Source organism: Miscanthus floridulus, chromosome 17 (genome assembly GCF_019320115.1).
Source record: "Miscanthus floridulus cultivar M001 chromosome 17, ASM1932011v1, whole genome shotgun sequence".
Classification (NCBI taxonomy): Eukaryota; Viridiplantae; Streptophyta; class Magnoliopsida; order Poales; family Poaceae; genus Miscanthus; species Miscanthus floridulus.
This window is the reverse complement of record NC_089596.1, coordinates 101,674,562-101,692,695: the sequence shown is the minus strand read 5'-3', so window position 1 is coordinate 101,692,695 and position 18,134 is coordinate 101,674,562. Positions and strand designations below refer to the sequence as shown.

Sequence of the window (18,134 nt, the reverse complement as noted above, 5' to 3'; positions counted from 1 at the left end):
GCTCCATAGGCTGCTTCATACTCATGTCTGCCGCGTCCAGCGACGCTTCTCACCACCGCGTGCAGCTGGTCTCTGTAGTAGCCTGCCGCTGGCTACGACGATGGTGGGGGCAGCCTTATCGGAGCCATTAACGCCAAAAACAGAGCTTCCTTCGTTCTTCAAATTTGTACGGCCTAGAGCATCTCAACCCAAATTCCTTCCACCGGTAAGCAGCCATGGGAGTTACCTAGCCACCCCACCAACATCGAGAGTCGGTCGTGACTTGTAGATGACGAATTTGGAGTTTCCCTCGCCGCCGGTCGTTTCCCTGCCGAATCCCTAGCCGTTTTGGGGGTAAGTCTCGATTCTTGGAATTAGTTCAATTCCTTGCACCGGTGGACTGCCCTTGACCTCCTTGTTACGATGCTCTCCTTGGTTTGGCCAGAAACCTCATCGTCGACGACATGACGCCGCCGTGTCAGTCTCGGAACGCCGTCATCTGTCGGTTCGCACGTGTCTAGCCCTGCTCGGACTTCCTCCGCCTCAACCGCCGCCTCGGCTGTGTCCGTTGTAAGCCCTTAGTGCACACCCGTTGTTTCCAGTCGTCGTAGCCATGTTCGCTGGAACGGCCTCGCCACGCCGATGAACTTATGCTGCCATGGTCGCGGCCCATGGCTAGCCATGCCACGGTGCGTTGAGTGTCACGTCGCCCCGCCACCAACGTATGCGTCCACGCGTAGCATAGACCGCCGGCCGTTCTACAGCCACCGACGAACCCATCGCCGACCGACTGAGCCGTCGCGTCGCACTGATGCTTCTGCCACCCTGCGTACCACGGACCGTGGGGCGCTCAGCTTAGAGGTTTCTGTGTAACTCATATTCACGTGGACGACCATGTCAGCTTTTAACCCCCATCACGTCTATTTTGAACTTGAATGTGATCACTTAAACACATTAGGGAGCTAGATGTGCGATTTCGTAGTTTGAAGACTTAGATGAATCTGCCCAATACAGTACCGGCCTTTGCAGTTTACTCCGCCCCCGCGCCTAAGCCTGGGCAAAATACCCGATACCCATTACCCGTACCCGAATTATCCGAACCCGGACCCGAATTACCCAAACCCGAGGTACCCGATCCTAAATTCGGATAGCGATTTTGATTACCCGAAATTAGTTTGGGTAATTCGGGTAATATCCCCCGGTACCCAAACTACCCGAACTACCCAAAGATTTGTTTTTGTCTTTGTATTTATCATGTGTTGTTAGCTGAACCATTTAACTTATCACTTTATTAGAATATAATTCTCTCTATTTGAATGAGTGACTGTAATATATTATTCTCTATAAATTGCTATTGAAATTCTATACAAATTGCTGCTGAAATTATGTATAGATCGCTATTGAAATTTAGTGTAGTTTGTTGTTTTTTTGTAAATTTGGGTATATCGGGTAATACCCGAACCCGAACCCGAACCCGAATTATCGGGTACCCGAATTTGCGGGTATTGTTTTTTCGGGGGTAATATCGGGTAGCAATTTTCATTACCCAAATTTTGAATTACCCGAATTACCCGACCCAAAAAAATTGGATAACCCGAACGCCCAGGCTTACCCGCCCCCCCCCCCCCCCCCCCCCCCCCCCCCCCCCCCCCCCCCCCCCCCTCTTTCTTGTTGAGCTGACCACACTAGTGGAGTCGTTCCTGACTTGGCTGAACCCGCGGAGACAAACGGCCGTGCACCCACTGGCAAGGAAGCCCCACGTGCAGAGAATACGCGAGACACGACGCCACCGGCAGGCAGCAAGCACCAACCCGAGTCGGCGAGTCCCGACCCTACAAACTGCCTGCAAGCGAACGAAGCGACGGACGAGGCGAGACGAGGCGCGGAACGGAGGGGAGCCGGGAGAGCCAGACTACCAACCCAGCGCCATGAGGGGCAGCGAGATGTTGACCGCCGCGGGGGGCGCCGGCACGGCCCCGTCCACGGCCACCTCCGGGGCGGCCGCGTCGGCGGACCTGGTTGCCGGAGCGGGGGGCTCGGGCGCTATCGGCGGGGGCGGCGGAGGCAACTTGCCCCTAGCCGTCGCCCTCCTTGCCTTCGCCTTCGCCAACTTCGTCAACCTCCTCTCCATCTGGTGCGTTCCCCCCTTCCCCCTCTCCTAGATCTAAATCTAACGCGCGGGGGCGATCGATACTTGGTCGTTGCTTCCGACGCGATTGCTCCCGTGTCCCCTGTCGGTCGCGTTCAGGTGGTGGTGGTGGTTGTTGCGATCAGGTTTGGGGTTTGGTTCGGGAAAGTTTAGTTTTTTTTTTTCTATCTTCTCTCCTGCGGAAGGCTTGGATTGAGGGTTTCCTCTCTTGTGATGTGTTGTCGAAGCAAGGAATGAACTTTGCTTTTTTAGAGTTAAAGGGCAGAGCCCCGGCCATTGCATTTAGAACAAAGACCAACAGTTTACAGCATTCGGGTAACAACCCATAGTTCAGGTACCAGAAAAACTCAAAGGATGCAAACCAGCAAGGCACCACAACAGGCACACTCTTTACATCAACCACTCATCTCTCCTATTAAGGAAGCTAACCCACTTTCCTTGCTGAAGATCACTTACCTTAGGCATGTCATCGATCAGTAAGTTCTGAACTTCGGCTGGAGCACCAACAGACCAGTCCAGTGCCAGGTGAAACAGGCGTTCATCATCTCGGCCCTTCACTGTCGCCAGCCAATCGTCAGTGGTCTTGAGCTTAACATTTTCAACGCCATCAGCTTGGAGTGGTATTCTGATCTCTTTTCGGCAGGACAAAGGATAGCCCACCCTTGCAGCATCCCATAGATCATTACCAGTAAACACTGCTCGTTTTTTCATCAGGAATCCTGAAAACATAAGCTATTCCTTAGTTTCCAAAGCCCCCACAGGGCTGCAGCACAAAAAGCATTTTCCACAATGAATTTCTTATTGCTAAGCTACATCTGAGCTATAGAGAGGAAATCAAAACCTACATTCCTTCCCAAAATTTCAGAAACAGTGCACCAAAGACGTTTGGCAACTACACAATCAAAAAATAGATGAGCAACAGCAGACTCATTCTCCTTACAAAACAAGAAGACATGTCATCAACTTTCCTGCAAACACTAAGATTGTCCCTGGTTAAGACTTTGTTTTTCGACAATAGCCAGAGAAAGAAGTGTACCCGAGGTGGATTTTTCAGATTCCACACTGCAGGCACATGAACAGGCATGATGCCCCTGAAATTGATAGAATGAACTTTGCTTTCACCAAGCTTAATTTCAAGCTGGAGATGAACTTTTACATTTGTTGGAATGATGTGGAGAAGACTACGCCATCTGTATGGATGGCAGTGACTCAGTTTGTTAGGAATTACTAATGTCATTATGTGCTTTTCTAAATTCAATTAAAAAGTATGACACTGAGGCAAGGTTGAGACATGTTGCACGAGAGTGGTACTTCCTGTTTCTTCACACACACACACAGAGCATGGGTTTTGATTGCTTCTGCCTTGAAAGTCCAATTGTACTGTTTCCACATGCGAAATTGCAAACTGAATCCCCTAGATATTGTTATGGGACTGCTAGGATTGAGAGGAGAGAGTCGAGGGAAGCGACGGCGGCTAACACGCTTCAGTACCCGCGGTGCTACAGTACCGCGGCTACTGTTCACGGCTAGGGTTGCGAGGGTGAGAGAGAGCCAGCCGCGGGGCGTTTGCCCACGGCCGGGCAAGAGGGAAGGGTTTTCCTTCTTAATTCTTGCCTGATTAGATTGATACATCTCCTCTCCTTATATAGAGAGGTTTACTTGACTCCTAAGCAAGCGATCCTTATCTCTAATTAACCCTAACGCTAATGGGCTATACATCCAGCCCAGGCCCAATAGACCCCTGCCATACTCTAACACTATACCCCACCTGGACATGCAGCTCGTCCTCGAGCTGCAACCTAACCAACTTATAACGATGTCTCGACACAAACCTATCACTTAAAAAACAAGCCTTTTACATCTCGGCTTATTTTATTATTATCAACCGAAAATAGATGTGAACTCTTTATTTTTGCAGCCTCTTCAATTGATGGCGGACACCAGCCCGACGCATAAGCTGCACGTAGACAACCACCTGGATCCCATGGACACCATCTTGACGAAAGGGGTGCATGTATATGGCCACCTAGAAGTAGTCGCAACAATGGCCAGCGACGGCGCCCTCGCGGTGGTCGGTGGCGGAAAGCGGCGGTGCTAGGCAGTGCGCTCCCACCGGTGACACCATGCCTTCTCCCCGTCGGACGGATGCTGGCCTGCACCGCACAAAGAAGAGCGGATGGCTTTCGACGGAGAACGACGAGGGGAGCGCCTCCCCAACCGCCGCCACCGCAGAGTTTGAGTTCGCCGCCCGCGAGAAAAACAGCATGCCCTTCACCCGTGGGGGAAACCGCCGACACCTGGTGAGTAAGCATCTTCCCCGCCGGCTCCATTGCGATGTCCGTCGGCTGCTCGATCTGCCGCGACTTCTCGCCTCGTCTTGGATCTGCTGGACGCCGGCGCCCCTATAGAAGATGCCATCGGTGAATGGGTGCTGGAGGCTCGGCCCACCGGAAAGGACAACAACGCCGGTGGTGGGCGCTGGAGCGACCGTCGTCGTGGCCGCCGTGGTGCGCGCCAGCGTGTACATCGGCCCCATCATCGATGCCATAGCATAAGACGGGATCGGCGAAGGAGAGGGCGGCATCCACGGCTGGTGGATGGGAATCGGGGCGTTCGTCGACGGCAGCGGTGTAGAGGTGGAAGACGATGGGCTGGCATCGGTGGGCATCCCGTAGGGGTACGAGATCGGCAGCATCTGCTGGGAAAACGGCAGGGACGGCTGGGGTGGTGCTGCGTAGGTCGGCATCGGCGGATGGAGGTACTGGAGGATGGACTGCATCGTCAGCCGCATCTCCGCCATGCCATTGCTGAGATCGACGATGGCCGCCGTCGTTTGCTCGGGCGTGAAGATGACCCGCGGGGCAGCCGGCGCGCCCATCGGCAGCGACGACGTCGGCACAATCGCCGACGTGGAGGAGAACGCAGGTGGCGGCGCGGTGGTGGGGGCAGGCAGCAGCGTCGACGAAGACGCTAGTGGCAGCGGGTGGACATGATCGAACCAGAGATCTCTGATACCAGATTGTTATGGGACTGCTAGGATTGAGAGAAGAGAGCCGAGGGAAGCGACGGCGGCTAACGTGCTACAGTACCCGTGGTGCTACAGTACCCGCGGTGCTACAGACATGTTGCACGAGAATGGTACTTCCTGTTTCGGCCACACAGCATGAGTTTTGATTGCACTACTGGCTTGAAAGTTCAATTGTACTGTTTCCACTTGCCAAATTGCAAACTTAACCCCCTAGATATGTTTTTAACAGTAACTACTTCTAAACGAGACTATGCGGCATTAACGCTAGGCTGATTGGATATAGCTGGATGTTCAGAACTATTGAGATTTTAAGCTATTGAATTTTTAAGCTAGAGAATTTGCAGTGCCGTTCCAGTAATCTGTAATTTGTTCTTCCTAGACATTGCAGGTTAAAAGAGAAGAGGTGGGATGCAAGGAAATTTCTTACTTCAGCTGGAGTCATGTCATCTCTTTCTGCAACTGTGGGGAGCTTGGCCTTCGCTGTGGGTCAACAAGAAGGCGCAGATAGCTCTGCATTTGCCCTCGCATTGGTTTTTGCTGCTGTTGTATGTACTTAAAATCAATCAGGTCTCATGAATTTCTTTTTGTAAGCATGTGGGTGTTGCAACCTTTGAAGCATTCCTTTTCTGTAGATGTTGCCATCTAATTTCCTTCCTACACAGTAGTAGTTTTTATTTATCATCTATTGCTTATAAAAGTAGGTTTTTTAGTACAAATTCAACCAATAGTTGATCTATTAGCCTTGCTGGGCATGGGCATGTTCCTTTCTTTCTTTCCTATTTTTTAAATAATCGGAGATAATAATGTTGACATTGCTCCACATCCACTTTATTTATGATGAATATGGACATCCTTTATGGCAGTGGCTGACTTGCACTAGTGGCCAACATTCATTTTGTTTCAGTTGTACATTTCCATGCACTTTCATGCCAAAGCCATTCGCATGTCAATTTGACAAAGTTCTTTATATTTGTGGATAAGAGCTTCTGCATTCTGGAACCATGCCAGCTGATGTCCGCTGGTGCCATCACTCACTCTGAAACCGTGCCAGGATTTGCATTTTAAAGCAGTTTCTGCACTAATGACTAATATGTTTCCCCCTGGTTTACTTAAGTATTTTATCATTATTTAGGAAAAAGAGAATGTAAAAATAGCTAGGTTTTGTTGCAAGCATATTCACATGAGCCCTTTTCTATAGATAAATAAATGTTAGCTGCCTTTTTTTATAAAAAAAATATGTCCTAAGCTTACATTTTCTTCATATAGGTAATGTATGATGCATCAGGAATTCGATGGCACACAGGTCGCCAAGCTGCGGTAAGCTTGTGATTTTCCATGGATAATGCAAGCATAAGGCACTGTTCTATTGCACAGTGTTGTCAGTTGAATGTCGCCTCTTTATCTATTGGTGCCTGTCTTCTAATTAAGTCTAATAACTTTTGTTGCAGTTGTTGAATCAAATAGTCTGTGATTTCCCACCAGAACATCCAATCATTTCAACCTTTAGGCCACTACGGGAACCTCTTGGACACAGTCCACTTCAGGTAGCTCTACTACATACTCCTATCTTCTATTCATGGATGCAAGTGGTCCGCGATCCGTCCGCTTAAAGTGGCCTATTTGTGGGTTCGAGTATAAACCCCCATTTGCATCCCTACATCTATTCCTTACATAGTTAATATGGTATTTGTTGAGTTCTCTTCTTGAAATGAAGCTTGGTGGTGGAATGATCCATCTTTGATTTGGTGCCCGTTTCTATTATAAATGTTGCATTGCAGGTCAAATGCGTCTCCTTAACTGTGCCTTGTATTCCAGAATCTAATCTGGAATATTTCATGCTAACCAAGAAAACAAATCTTTGGTTCTTGGCCCATGGCTAGTATTTTTAGGTGCATGTGTATCTTAATACAACTGTTGAATTGTCAGTTGCTGCATATCTAGGGGGTTAAGTTTCTGCATTTCTTCTATTTTCTACCTTAGATTGTTTTCATTCTCTTTCTTTTGTCACTGCAGGTTTTTGCAGGAGCACTTGTTGGCTGTGCAGTCGCTTATTTCATTGGGAAATCTGTATAAGGAATAGCTAGGATTTGGCTTGTACACGAATTCTATTGACTTAATATATAAACCTTTTTGTCAAAAAATCTCTTGTACATCTTTGCCCATGAGAAATGTCTCATTGATCAACCGCTTCATTTTTTTCTCTGTTTGCACTTCAGAGTGAACTGCAGAGGGCATTATTTAGAAAATGGTTAGGATATTGCGTTTGCTGACACAGAAACCGTTTAGGTTAGACTGTCTCCAACGGCGTAGGTAAACCGCGACCCAAACGCAAAATGGCTGTTACACAGTGTTTTACGTCCCGAAATCACGGTCCAACGGAGAACGCAAACACGGCAGCCATTTTGCCTAGCATCGAACTCGTAAGGCAAAAAAGCGTCGGCGTTCTCGACGACGCAAAACACTGTAGAGAGAGGAAGACGCACGGAGTCACTCCGGCGTCCGCGCGCACGGAGTCACCGGAGGAAGACGCAGCAGGTGTCGGGGCTCCTGTCGGCGATGGCACCGAAGTGGAGGTGGCGGCGCGTCCACTAGAGCCGGACCCGCGGCCAGTGGCGACGGCTGTGCGGCCTCCTCGGGAGCGGCCGAGGCGTCGGTGGTCGCGGGCTCGGAGCCGACGGAGGGGGAGGACGAAGCCGCGCTCGCGGGCTCGGAGCCGACAGAGGGGGAGGAGGGAGCCGCGTCCGCTGGGGCTCCGGCCGTCGGCGGCGGCGCATCCTCCAGATGCGGACCGAAGTGGAGGTGGCGGCCGTTGGAGAAGGAAGGGGATGGGTCAGTGACCCATTCACTGTGCCGAACCCAAATACCTGAATGGGTCACCGATTTAGGTATGGCCGGTTGGAGATAGTCTTATGCAGCACAGCGGCAGTAATCTTTCACTTTAGCGGGCCTCTATTGCAAGTGGCGCAAAATCCATATTATAGTTTGGCTTTCCTGGGTCAAAAATGGAGAGGTCGAGAGGATGTCTTAGGCTCAGCTAAATTCTAACGTGAAACGAGCAACATACAAGCTGAAAAAGAGAGAAGTTTTGATACATTCAGCGGTTGCCTCCTGATGATTATCAAAGTCAAATACAGCAGCAGAACAATGTCACTCGAACCGAGTGTCAAGATGATGACACCAGATGATCGACGAGCTTCATCTCACTTGCGCTGCTGCTGCTGCTGCAAACGCATGCAGCAACAGACTGCCACCCTTGTGCATCCAGCCGCATCCCCCTCTGCCCCATCTGCTCCAAGACGAAGCAGGCCTCCTCGGCCTTGCCGTCCTCGCCGAGCCCCCACACCAGGCGCCTGAACGTGGGAACCAGAGGGCAACGGCCGCTCGCCAGCATCGCGTTGAAAACCCGCAGACCCAGGTCGAAGTCGCGCGCTTCGCAGCACCCGTCGAGGAGGACGCGGTAGGTGGCAGCGCTCGGCACGGTGCCATCCTTGAGCTGCATCTCGACCAGCGCCCTATGTGCCTCGTCGACCCTGCCGGCGTCGCAGAGGCACCTGATCAGGACGTTGTAGCTCGCGTCGTCAGGCGTCAGCTTCCGCTTGCGCATGTCGGAGATCAGCCCCCTAACGCCGCCGGCATCCCCGCACGCCGCGCGTGCGCTAATCAGCACGCCGTAGTTCGTCACGTCGGGCTGGCAGTCTCGGTACTCCATGTCGAACAAGAGCTTCTTGGCGTCGTCATACCGCCCGGCGTCACAGAGCCCCTGCATTAACAGGGCGTACGTCACGGCGTTCGGTGCCACACCCCGGCGCGCCATCTCGTCCACGAGCCGCTCCGCCGCGGCCAGTTCCCCTTCCCGGCACGCCGACCCCACCAGCGTATTGAACGTCACCACCGTGGGGCGCACGCCGCGGGCGAGCATTTCGTCGACCACCCCGCGTGCGCCCGAGAACCCGTCCCGGTGACAAACGCCCTTGAGGATGATGTTGTAGGACACGGCGTTGGTCCGGACGCCGAGCTTAGGGGCCTCCGGGAGCATGTCCCGCGCGGCGTCCACACGGCAGTTGCAGACGAGGGAGTGGAGGAGGGCGTGGAACGTGGCGTTGGAGTGGGAGCAGAAGGCCGGGACGGCGCGGAAGACGAGGAGCGCGGCGTCGGGCCGGGAGGCGGCGCCGAGGTGGTCGATGAGGGCGGCGAACGCCGTGGGCTGCAGCGGGACGCGGAGGGAGCGGAGCGCGGTGAGGAGCGGCGGGATGAGCGGGAAGAGCCGCGCGCGCGCGAGGCGGTACAGCACGCACGCCGCGAAAGGGTGGTCGTGGAGGTGGCGCGGCGCGGAGAGGAGCGAGGCCGCGGCGGCCACGGGCGAAGGAAGGGACTTGAGGTGAAGGAGGAAAGGGTGCGGCTCCGGCGGGGGCTTTGGCCTGTAGGGAAACTTCTTCGGGCTGCGGCGGCGGCGTTGTACCGTGGCGGTGGCCGGCATCGGGCAGCCTCACAGGTGGTGGCGGGAGCCCAGATGCCGTTTGCCCGTTTCCATGCTCATAAGGTGAAAGCATTAGTGGGCCTGGGCTAACGAAAAGCATAAGCTAGCAGCCTATCATAAGGTGAAAGCTAGCAGCCTATCGTTACCATCGGCGGCCCAACAACCCCTCGGCCGGCGTTCCCCGCCCGCGGGTCCCACTCCCGACTCCGACCAGCGGCGATCCTCGCGTCCGGCGCTTGCTGCAAGGCTCTTCCCTTCCCCTCGGGCCTGCCTGTACCGCGGATCCGGCATGGCCGCGCCGTACACCTCCTCGTCTCCTCCCGCGCGCGCGGAGTACGCTACCTGCGGTATGGCCTTAAGACTTTAGCCCTTCTGAAGTTCTTATCGCTTTCCTGTGATTTCCACCGCTGAGGTCGTATGCGCGGAGCCAGGTCGAATCAAAATGAACGGCGCTGATTTTTTTTTTGCTGGACTGATTTGATGATTAATGAGCTTCAACGGTTCGGTATTTGATAGCCTAGTAGTACGAATTACCGCCTGGCTAGGGGCTACCATTTCCGGGTTTCGCCAGAAGTAATGCAAACGGTCCGTCAAACAGAGATTGAGCTACTGTTGATGGTAATTGTTCTCATTGCAGATTGACAGTATGATTCGTCCCACATGAGGCGACAACCATTCCTCTTGGTGATTTCACAGGCATGCCACTGTTCTAAATCTTTTGTTTTTGCTAGTTCGCATTTGTAGATATAGCTTCTTGAACTTAAATGCTTTTCAAGGTAAATGCAATGCAAGTGATCCATATGGTTGTTTATACTTGTTTGGTTAACAAGTGTTCTAGATAGTATTGATCATTGTAGTACTCAACACTTGGCTCTTTGATAACTTAAATACAGGATTGGGAACACTGTGCAAAACTGCAATGGGTACCCTACCCTACCCCTACCAAACTTATAGGTGGTAACCAAAAATTATTTCATAAACTGTTAAATCTTGACAAGAGAATTGCCATCAATTACTTGGCTCAGAACTGTATACTCCCTCCGTACTAAAAAATAAAGTCGTTTTGGACAAGGCTTGGGTCAAACATTGGGAATATAAATCATGAATAACTTTTAAGTTGTTGAGTTTGGAAATGTGAAAGCCATATAAATAGATTTGTCTTGAAAAATACTTTCATAAAAATATACATATATCACTTTTTGATAAATATTTTTATAAAAACAAGGAGTCAAAGTAATACTTTGGAGACCGTGTCGCTGTCCAAAACGACTTTATTTTTGAGTATGGAGGGAGTATTATATTACATGGTGCGAAGTTCCACAAGTGAAGCATAGGCTCCACCAGCAATGCCCATCAGCGTCTCATGTCTTCCTTTTTCCACAATTGTGCCATCCTTTAGGACTGCAATCATATCGGCTCCTTGGATTGTTGAGAGGCGGTGTGCCACAATGACAGTTGTCCTGCCAACCATAGCATGATTTAATGCGTCCTGCACGATGCTCTCTGATTCAGCATCTAATGCGCTTGTTGCCTCGTCCAGAAGAAGTATCCTTGGGTCCTTCAAGATTGCCCTCGCGATAGCTATTCGCTGTTTTTGACCACCTGACAGTTGTGTTCCTCTCTCTCCAACAGTTGTATTGTACCCCTGTGGCATGCTTGAGATGAATTCATGGGCATTGGCTGCTCTAGCTGCTGCGGCAATCTCTTCTTCTGTTACCTCTTCATGCTTTCCGTGAGCTATATTGTCACGGATTGTTCCACTGAAAAGCACTGGTTCTTGGCTTACCAATCCCATCTGGTCCCTCAACCAGCTGACCTTTAGGCTACTAATTTCCACTCTATCTAATAAAATCGCACCATTGTCAGGTTCATAGAAGCGCTCTAACAAAGATATGACTGTGGACTTTCCACTACCGCTTTGACCAACAAGTGCAACTGTCTGCAATAAAAGGGTTCTGTGTAAGACCTCAGAAAAATGATGGCATAAAAAATTAAGTCCTCATAACAACTGAGAGAAGATTGACAAATTAGATTTCTGGTATAGTTTTGACCTTTCCAGAGGGAATGGTTAAGGTGAAGTCAGTGAAAATTTGAACATTGGGACGGGATGGGTATTTGAAGCTGACATGCTTAAAATCAATGTCACCCTTGACATTCTCCAAGGTGGAACCTTCTTCACTGCTGGAATCAATTAAAGATTTTCTATCTAATATTGAGAATATGGAAATAGCAGAATCATTTGCCTTGGCTGAGTCTGAAGCCATAGCACTTGTTTGTGATGCTCCAATCATGGCCATAACTAAAGCAAAATAAGCCTGCATTCCAACAAAACATACATATCAAATAATATATTCACCAAAAAGGTAAAAAATACAATGATTATTACTTACCTTTAAGACATCACCAAAAGTGGATTTGCCCTGACTAACAAACTTTGCACCAACATAGTAACAAAGAGCGGCATTGGCATATAGCATCATATATGAGAAAGCAAAACCAAGGCCTCCAACTATTCCAGTTCGAATTCCCTGATCCCTAGAAGCTTGGCATCTCTGATTGTATTTGTCCATCACTCTCTTCTCGGCACAAAATGATGCTACTGTTCTGATGCTACCAACTGCTTCAGTTGCAACTTGACTTGCTTCCTCATACATTATCTACAAGCACATACCAGATGCGATAGTAAAAATCAGAGAAGGGAAGAAAAATAACATAAGTGTCATCCACATGACCACATCCAATAGAAAAACTAAGCATTATTGACAACATTTAATTCAGTGATTACTGTTAATTATGATTACTTGTCTTCCTTTTGCCAAGCATGAAGGATCTATCAAATCTAAGTTTCAGCTTGTGGAAATAATAATTTATGGTTTATTGGGAACAACATAACAGTATAACATTTCATGATTGGCATATTTGTAGCTGGAAGGATGGAACATGAGAAGGAAAGTCTAGAAGTCTAATTTATAGCTCACCTTAGCATCTTGACTGAACCCCTGTAGGAATTTCACTTGAGCATAACCTTGGAGACCCACTAAAGGAATTACGAATAAGATTACCAATGAAAGCTTCCAGTCCGCGACCATTGCAATCACTATTCCACAAATAAGTGTTGCAGTACTTTGGACCAGTAAGGCCAAGTTATCTCCCACTAGACGTCTTACATTAAGTGCATCAATACATAGCCTTCCATTAAGCGCCCCACTGTTAATAATGCAAATGACCGTCAGTATATTGATTGTTTGGTCCCGTGAATAGATTAAAATATACATTACTTACCTGGAATTTTCAGGATAGTCAAACCAAGCAACTTCTTGGTGCACTATGCTTTGGAATGTCAAAGCGCGGATTCGTTCTATAAGCTTCCCACCAGCTATTGCAAAAAGAAAGCTATTTACTATCTTTGATATCATAGCAGTTGCACCGAGGCCAACACACAGCAATGCCCAAAGGATAGAATCTTTGCGCTGCTGGTCTGGTGATTCGTAAAATATTTTGGAAGCACTAGCCATTGCTAAACCAAGTGTTGGAAAGACAGCTCCGTCAATTGCTGCTGCAATAGACCCAAACAGAAGAACTGCAGCCTCTGGTTTGTTTAGGTTAATTAGGCGTCCCATTGGTGCTTTATTTGGTACCTTGTCATCAATGTTTTCAATTTGTCTGGCACCTTGTCCAAAGTTATACTCCAGTAGCTCAGTGGGCCCAGGAACGCCTAAGGGGAGGCTTAAAGAATGACGGCTGCTCCCTGCTGAACTTCTACTTATTGATCGTCTGAGTGACACACTCCTTTTAGATGCTGAGCCTGATAATCTAGCATCTGACATGCGGCCATTTTCTTGTTGTTTCTCTTGCAGCCGTATAAGCTGAGAGTATGCTCCATTAGGATCCTTTACTAATTCATCATGGTGTCCTGCATTTATAGGTATAAATGAATAATCTTTCTCTGAACCTTTTTGCACAAAAGGAAGCTAAAGAATGTGCTCAAGAGGCAATTACCTTGTTCTACTAGTTTTCCTTTAGAAACAACTGAGATGCAGTGAGCATTTCTTACAGTGCTCAAACGGTGCGCCACAACAAGTGTGGTTCTCCCCACCATGATCCTATTTAATGCATCTTGGACTATCCTTTCAGACTCCAAATCCAATGCGCTAGTTGCTTCATCAAGCAAAAGAATTTTTGGGTTTTTAAGGATGGCTCTCGCGATCGCAATCCTCTGCTTCTGTCCCCCAGAAAGCTGTGCACCCCGTTGTCCAACTGTTGTGTCATAACCCTGAAATCATATAAATACATGATCAGTCTTATAGTTTTATACATGACCGTGAATTATTATTGTGCAGATCATGTTCATGTAAGTACATCAGGCAAGTTCTCAATGAATCTTGCTGCATTTGCGAGCTCAGCTGCTGTCTTGATTTCTTCAAGGGTTGCATCCTCTTTTCCATAGGTAATATTCTCCCTGATGGACGTCATAAAAAGCAGTGGTTCCTGGTTAACAAGGCCAATCTTCCCCCTTATCCATTCTAGCTTGAAACCTTTGATGTTCATCCCATCAATTAAAACTTCTCCAGCCTGTGGATCATAAAATCTCTCAACCAGATTGATCACAGTTGACTTCCCACTCCCACTCTCCCCGACTATGGCCATTGTTGTGCCACTTGATGCATGCACTGAAAATCCATTAAATATCAGTTGATCTGGCCTGCTTGGGTAGCTGAAGAACACATCCTTCAGTTCTACTTCACCCTTGATGTCCTCTAACACAATGCCAGTGCTATCCCCATAGTCAATTTCAGGTCTCCTCTTGATTGTTTTGAACAATCTGTAAGCCGCAACTCTTCCTTCCTCAAAGGAAGCTATGCAGGGGGTTGCATCACCTAAATTTCTGTCCCAAACAGTTAAAAAAATTCATGTTAGCAGACAGATGTGATGTATTTTGTTGTGATAAAGTACTAGAACACGGATCAAAAGCAGATACCGTTAATATAAACTTCTTACGGGTAAAATACTAGAACAAGGCACGCTATTTGTTGAATTTTACTATTAGAGAAGGACATTTTCAGCATCAGTGCTCACCTTGCACCTATCATGATTGCAAACATTACAGTTAGGATATCTCCTCCGCTATATCCTTTAGTGAGGCTTAACTTGCTGCCATACCATATAAGCAGTCCAAAGGCGGAAAAATATATTAATGAAAGTAAACCCATTCCAAAGCCTTGGACAGCCCCTTCCTTGACTGCGCCTTTGTATGCCTTCTTTATGAAATTGTTGTACAGGGTAATGGCTTTCTTTTCACCATTGAAGGAAGCCACCTGTTATTTACTATGATTACAAGTCAGTCACAAACTTATTATCTGTTGCATGATCAAGATAGCATAGGGCCTACCGTTCTTATGGAGCCAATTGTTCGTTCAACAATATCACCTGCATCACTGTATGATGCTAGGCCGTCGCTAGATATTTTGGATAGCATCTTTGCGACAATTCCAGCAGCAGCAACAAATGGTGGTATAGTACAAAGCATAACAAGAGTTAGAAGCCACCCTTTGATGAACGCTAGCACAAACCCGCCGAAGAAAGTTGTAATAAGCTGTACAAACTTGCCGACCTAAAGACCGAAAGATCAAGAATGTGCGAGTGTAAAAAAAAAAACTAAATTAAACTGCAACATACTGCAAAGTGCATGCTCAATTATATTAGGAAGGTTAGTTGGAGCATCACTGGGGTAGCAGCTGATCAGTTTATTTGTTCTTTTGTACCCAGTGCAGAGAGCTCCCGCTCTGTGCGGGTTCTGGGGAAGGGTGTCAGTGGCAAGCCTTACCCTCGCCTGTGCAATGCGAGGAGACCGCGACTCGAACCCGGGACCTTCCGGTCACAGGCGGTAAGACTCTACCGCTTGCATCAGGCCCGCCCTTCTTATTTGTTCTTTTGTATCAGATCTAAATCATTGAAGATGCAAGGTTTATGTGCTTACCTTTTCACCTATAGCACCCTGAATTAAGGTCATGTCGGCAGATATGCTGGAGACTACCTGTCCAGTAGTCATTTCTACATCAAAGAATGTCATATCCTGTCTGAGGACCGACTTGAGATACAACGATCGAATACGAGTAGCCTGCCTCTCCCCAGTCATTGTCCAGCATGATATCTCTGGTAAGCATTGGTGTTATGGTCATGTATTTGCATTTGAGCATTATTTAAGATACTAAGAATGATTCAGCGGCATTCCAATGCTTAAAGACCCACAAAAGTACTACCTGGCGATCTGATACTCAGATTTCTATTCATAGGTATTATACTATCACGAAAATATTGCTCAGATATGATTCCAAGCTCAAAAGTTGCCCGTATTATATATGTTATAGATGGCCAAATAGGATAGTGTGGCATGTTCACACGACTTGGTCGGGAGAGAAGTATCCTTTTCAGCTTTTAACGAATCATCTTCTGGAGACTGACAACCATTTATCCACTTAAAATTGTGCTTAACAGTTATACTTACGAATGAAAGAAGTGAACCCCGTTCCAATGGCCAAGTAAATGAAGTTCAGAGCTGCCTGAAAGAAAATGCTAGCCATATCAATTGTACATGCAATAACTAGCCAGGAAGATCACAAAACAAGTATTCTTCTGTATAACATACTGCAGCTGAACTATAATTATCATCACGTTTTTTATGCGTAAACAATTATTGTTACTTACACAGAAAATTGAGGACATGAAGGTGCACGGATATCAAATTTGTCATCTATTTTACAAGTAATCAATGGCTAATCCTCTATATAATAAGAGTCGCGGACTATGGCTGGCAGAGGGCCGTTACAGCCATACCTTGCTGACTCGGGGAACAATGGTGTCTGGGGTGGCGCCCCCAAAGGCATCAATCATCTGCCCGAAGATGATTGTCATGATCACCATCGACATGCCATTGCCCAGCGCCCCAACCATGCCGACCAGCATCAGCAGAACGTCCGTTCTGTCAGCGTACTTAAACATGCTGTGGAACGGAACCTTAGCCATTGCCACCATCTTCTCGCCACTCTCCTCCTTTTCCCCGCCATTCACTACATCACCAGCGGAATCTTTGGGGACGCTTTTTTCTGCCATTTCGTGCCTGCCCAGTACCGGGTTGTCCCTGCTGCATATGGCTCCGGTTGCTCTATGGAGAGTGCCTTTTGTAGTGCCGTTTTCTAGGTTTTCTATAAGCAACTTACTTTGCTGTTAGCTGCATTCACAAGAACGATAATGATGCATACAGGCGTCCAAACTGACAGAGGAGCTGAGTCCACTATGGAGCATTCGGATGTACCGTAGTTGCTTGTAAGCATCTGTATAATGTCGTCAGCTGTTATCTTAGCTTCAGTCAGCATTTGTGTTAAATCTGTTAGATTAGTTATGCTTAATACTAATCATGAAGATATAAACTGTCCATGCCCGAATCATGGTGATGATTAAGTGATTAACTAAGATACGAGGTCTTCTGACAGAAAGCAACCACTTGTATTTAGCAGCTGTTTGCATCATAAGGTGACTAGGACATTTGGCTGAGTTTGCTCGGATTCGACCGGATGAGTTCGACGGCATGACCTGGTCGTGCAGCTTTGCTGTCTGTTGCGATGATATATCTGTACTTGGTCTGTGACCCAGCGTAGTTTCTGTTTTAGAAGGAACCACGGCAGCCAAAATGCCGGCCTGAACTTTGTTTAAACGAATGCATAGGCATTTTCATAATGCATACAAGGATTTGCTAGATCATGCCTTAGGCCACGTTCGTTTCACCAGGAATGAGCCCTGAGAAGAAATCCTGGCCGGATTGTTACTTTAATTTATGTAAGCTTTCACTACCGGATTGATTCCTGGCCTTCTAAAGCCGTAACCGAACGAGCCCTTAATGGGTTCGTGTACGAGTCTTCTTATACTCATTTTTTTTCTCTCAATATACTGATACGTTCATACGCAGATGTCACATTGTCACGTGTATTCGAGGGGGGAAAAGTCATTCTTCAACTTTTCAGTCCACTGGTAGCCCGGTGAGCCCAAAGCCCGACCGCCTGACATCAGTAATGGTGGAGTGTTGCCAAGGATGCGTGGGCACATACACCTCCTGATTGCTGAAACTCTTCAGCATGGCGCCCCTTCCAAATGTCGCAGGCTCGCAGTGCAAGCAAATGATGGTGGTGGATTCAACTCTTTCCGAAAGTCCAGCGACCAGACTTAAGGACCTGAGGCTCTCGACTGCATCGTCCGGTGGGCTGAAGCCTGAGGAGAAAAGCAGCTTCCAAACCTGGTTCATCTGAGCCGAGGGTTCTTGGTCTTCATCGCCACAACAACTGTCATGCCATCTTCTGGTGAAGTTTCTGTGAGCAAGGAGGGTTCTAGTTGGGACATTACCACTTTACCAGACAATAGAAACTGTACTAGCAATGAATGTTTGAGTACGTAAATGACGCAGAGGCTGTAATGAAATTTCTGTTACCAGAAAAGTTTATCACATGGCG

The 18,134-nt window shown here is 48.1% G+C and overlaps 3 protein-coding genes across 3 annotated transcripts; 1 reads left to right on the top strand and 2 right to left on the bottom strand.

The window, feature by feature from the left end:
* Positions 1-1,779: 1,779 nt before the first annotated feature.
* Positions 1,780-7,303, top strand: LOC136517028 (uncharacterized). The gene is made up of 5 exons (XM_066510539.1): positions 1,780-2,113; positions 5,545-5,701; positions 6,423-6,473; positions 6,605-6,700; positions 7,170-7,303. Exons 1-5 carry the CDS (start codon positions 1,908-1,910, stop codon positions 7,227-7,229), a joined length of 570 nt encoding a protein of 189 aa, XP_066366636.1. The 5' UTR covers positions 1,780-1,907; the 3' UTR covers positions 7,230-7,303.
* Positions 7,304-8,265: 962 nt separating this feature from the next.
* LOC136518718 (pentatricopeptide repeat-containing protein At1g07740, mitochondrial-like) lies at positions 8,266-9,974 on the bottom strand. The gene has a single exon (XM_066512406.1). The coding sequence runs from the start codon at positions 9,631-9,633 to the stop codon at positions 8,320-8,322; it is 1,314 nt and encodes a 437-aa protein (XP_066368503.1). The 5' UTR covers positions 9,634-9,974; the 3' UTR covers positions 8,266-8,319.
* Positions 9,975-10,559: 585 nt separating this feature from the next.
* LOC136516098 (ABC transporter B family member 9-like) lies at positions 10,560-16,743 on the bottom strand. The gene is made up of 12 exons (XM_066509495.1): positions 16,468-16,743; positions 16,139-16,193; positions 15,611-15,786; positions 15,023-15,244; positions 14,710-14,948; positions 13,993-14,518; positions 13,633-13,906; positions 12,916-13,546; positions 12,612-12,840; positions 12,024-12,290; positions 11,685-11,948; positions 10,560-11,599 (listed from the first exon to the last, which is right to left on the bottom strand). Exons 1-12 carry the CDS (start codon positions 16,741-16,743, stop codon positions 10,934-10,936), a joined length of 3,825 nt encoding a protein of 1,274 aa, XP_066365592.1. The 3' UTR covers positions 10,560-10,933.
* Positions 16,744-18,134: the final 1,391 nt, after the last annotated feature.

Excerpts from the sequence above, each read along its gene's own strand:
- LOC136517028 (XM_066510539.1), top strand. The coding sequence starts at position 1,908 with ATGAGGGGCAGCGAGATGTTGACCGCCGCGGGGGGCGCCGGCACGGCC. Across the intron at positions 5,702-6,422 it reads CATTGGTTTTTGCTGCTGTT|GTAATGTATGATGCATCAGG; the intron begins GTATGTACTTAA and ends TTCTTCATATAG. Across the intron at positions 6,701-7,169 it reads TTGGACACAGTCCACTTCAG|GTTTTTGCAGGAGCACTTGT; the intron begins GTAGCTCTACTA and ends TTGTCACTGCAG.
- LOC136518718 (XM_066512406.1), bottom strand. The coding sequence starts at position 9,633 with ATGCCGGCCACCGCCACGGTACAACGCCGCCGCCGCAGCCCGAAGAAG.
- LOC136516098 (XM_066509495.1), bottom strand. The coding sequence starts at position 16,743 with ATGGCAGAAAAAAGCGTCCCCAAAGATTCCGCTGGTGATGTAGTGAAT. Across the intron at positions 13,547-13,632 it reads AGGAAAACTAGTAGAACAAG|GACACCATGATGAATTAGTA; the intron begins GTAATTGCCTCT and ends CTATAAATGCAG. Across the intron at positions 12,291-12,611 it reads GGTTCAGTCAAGATGCTAAG|ATAATGTATGAGGAAGCAAG; the intron begins GTGAGCTATAAA and ends ATGTGCTTGTAG.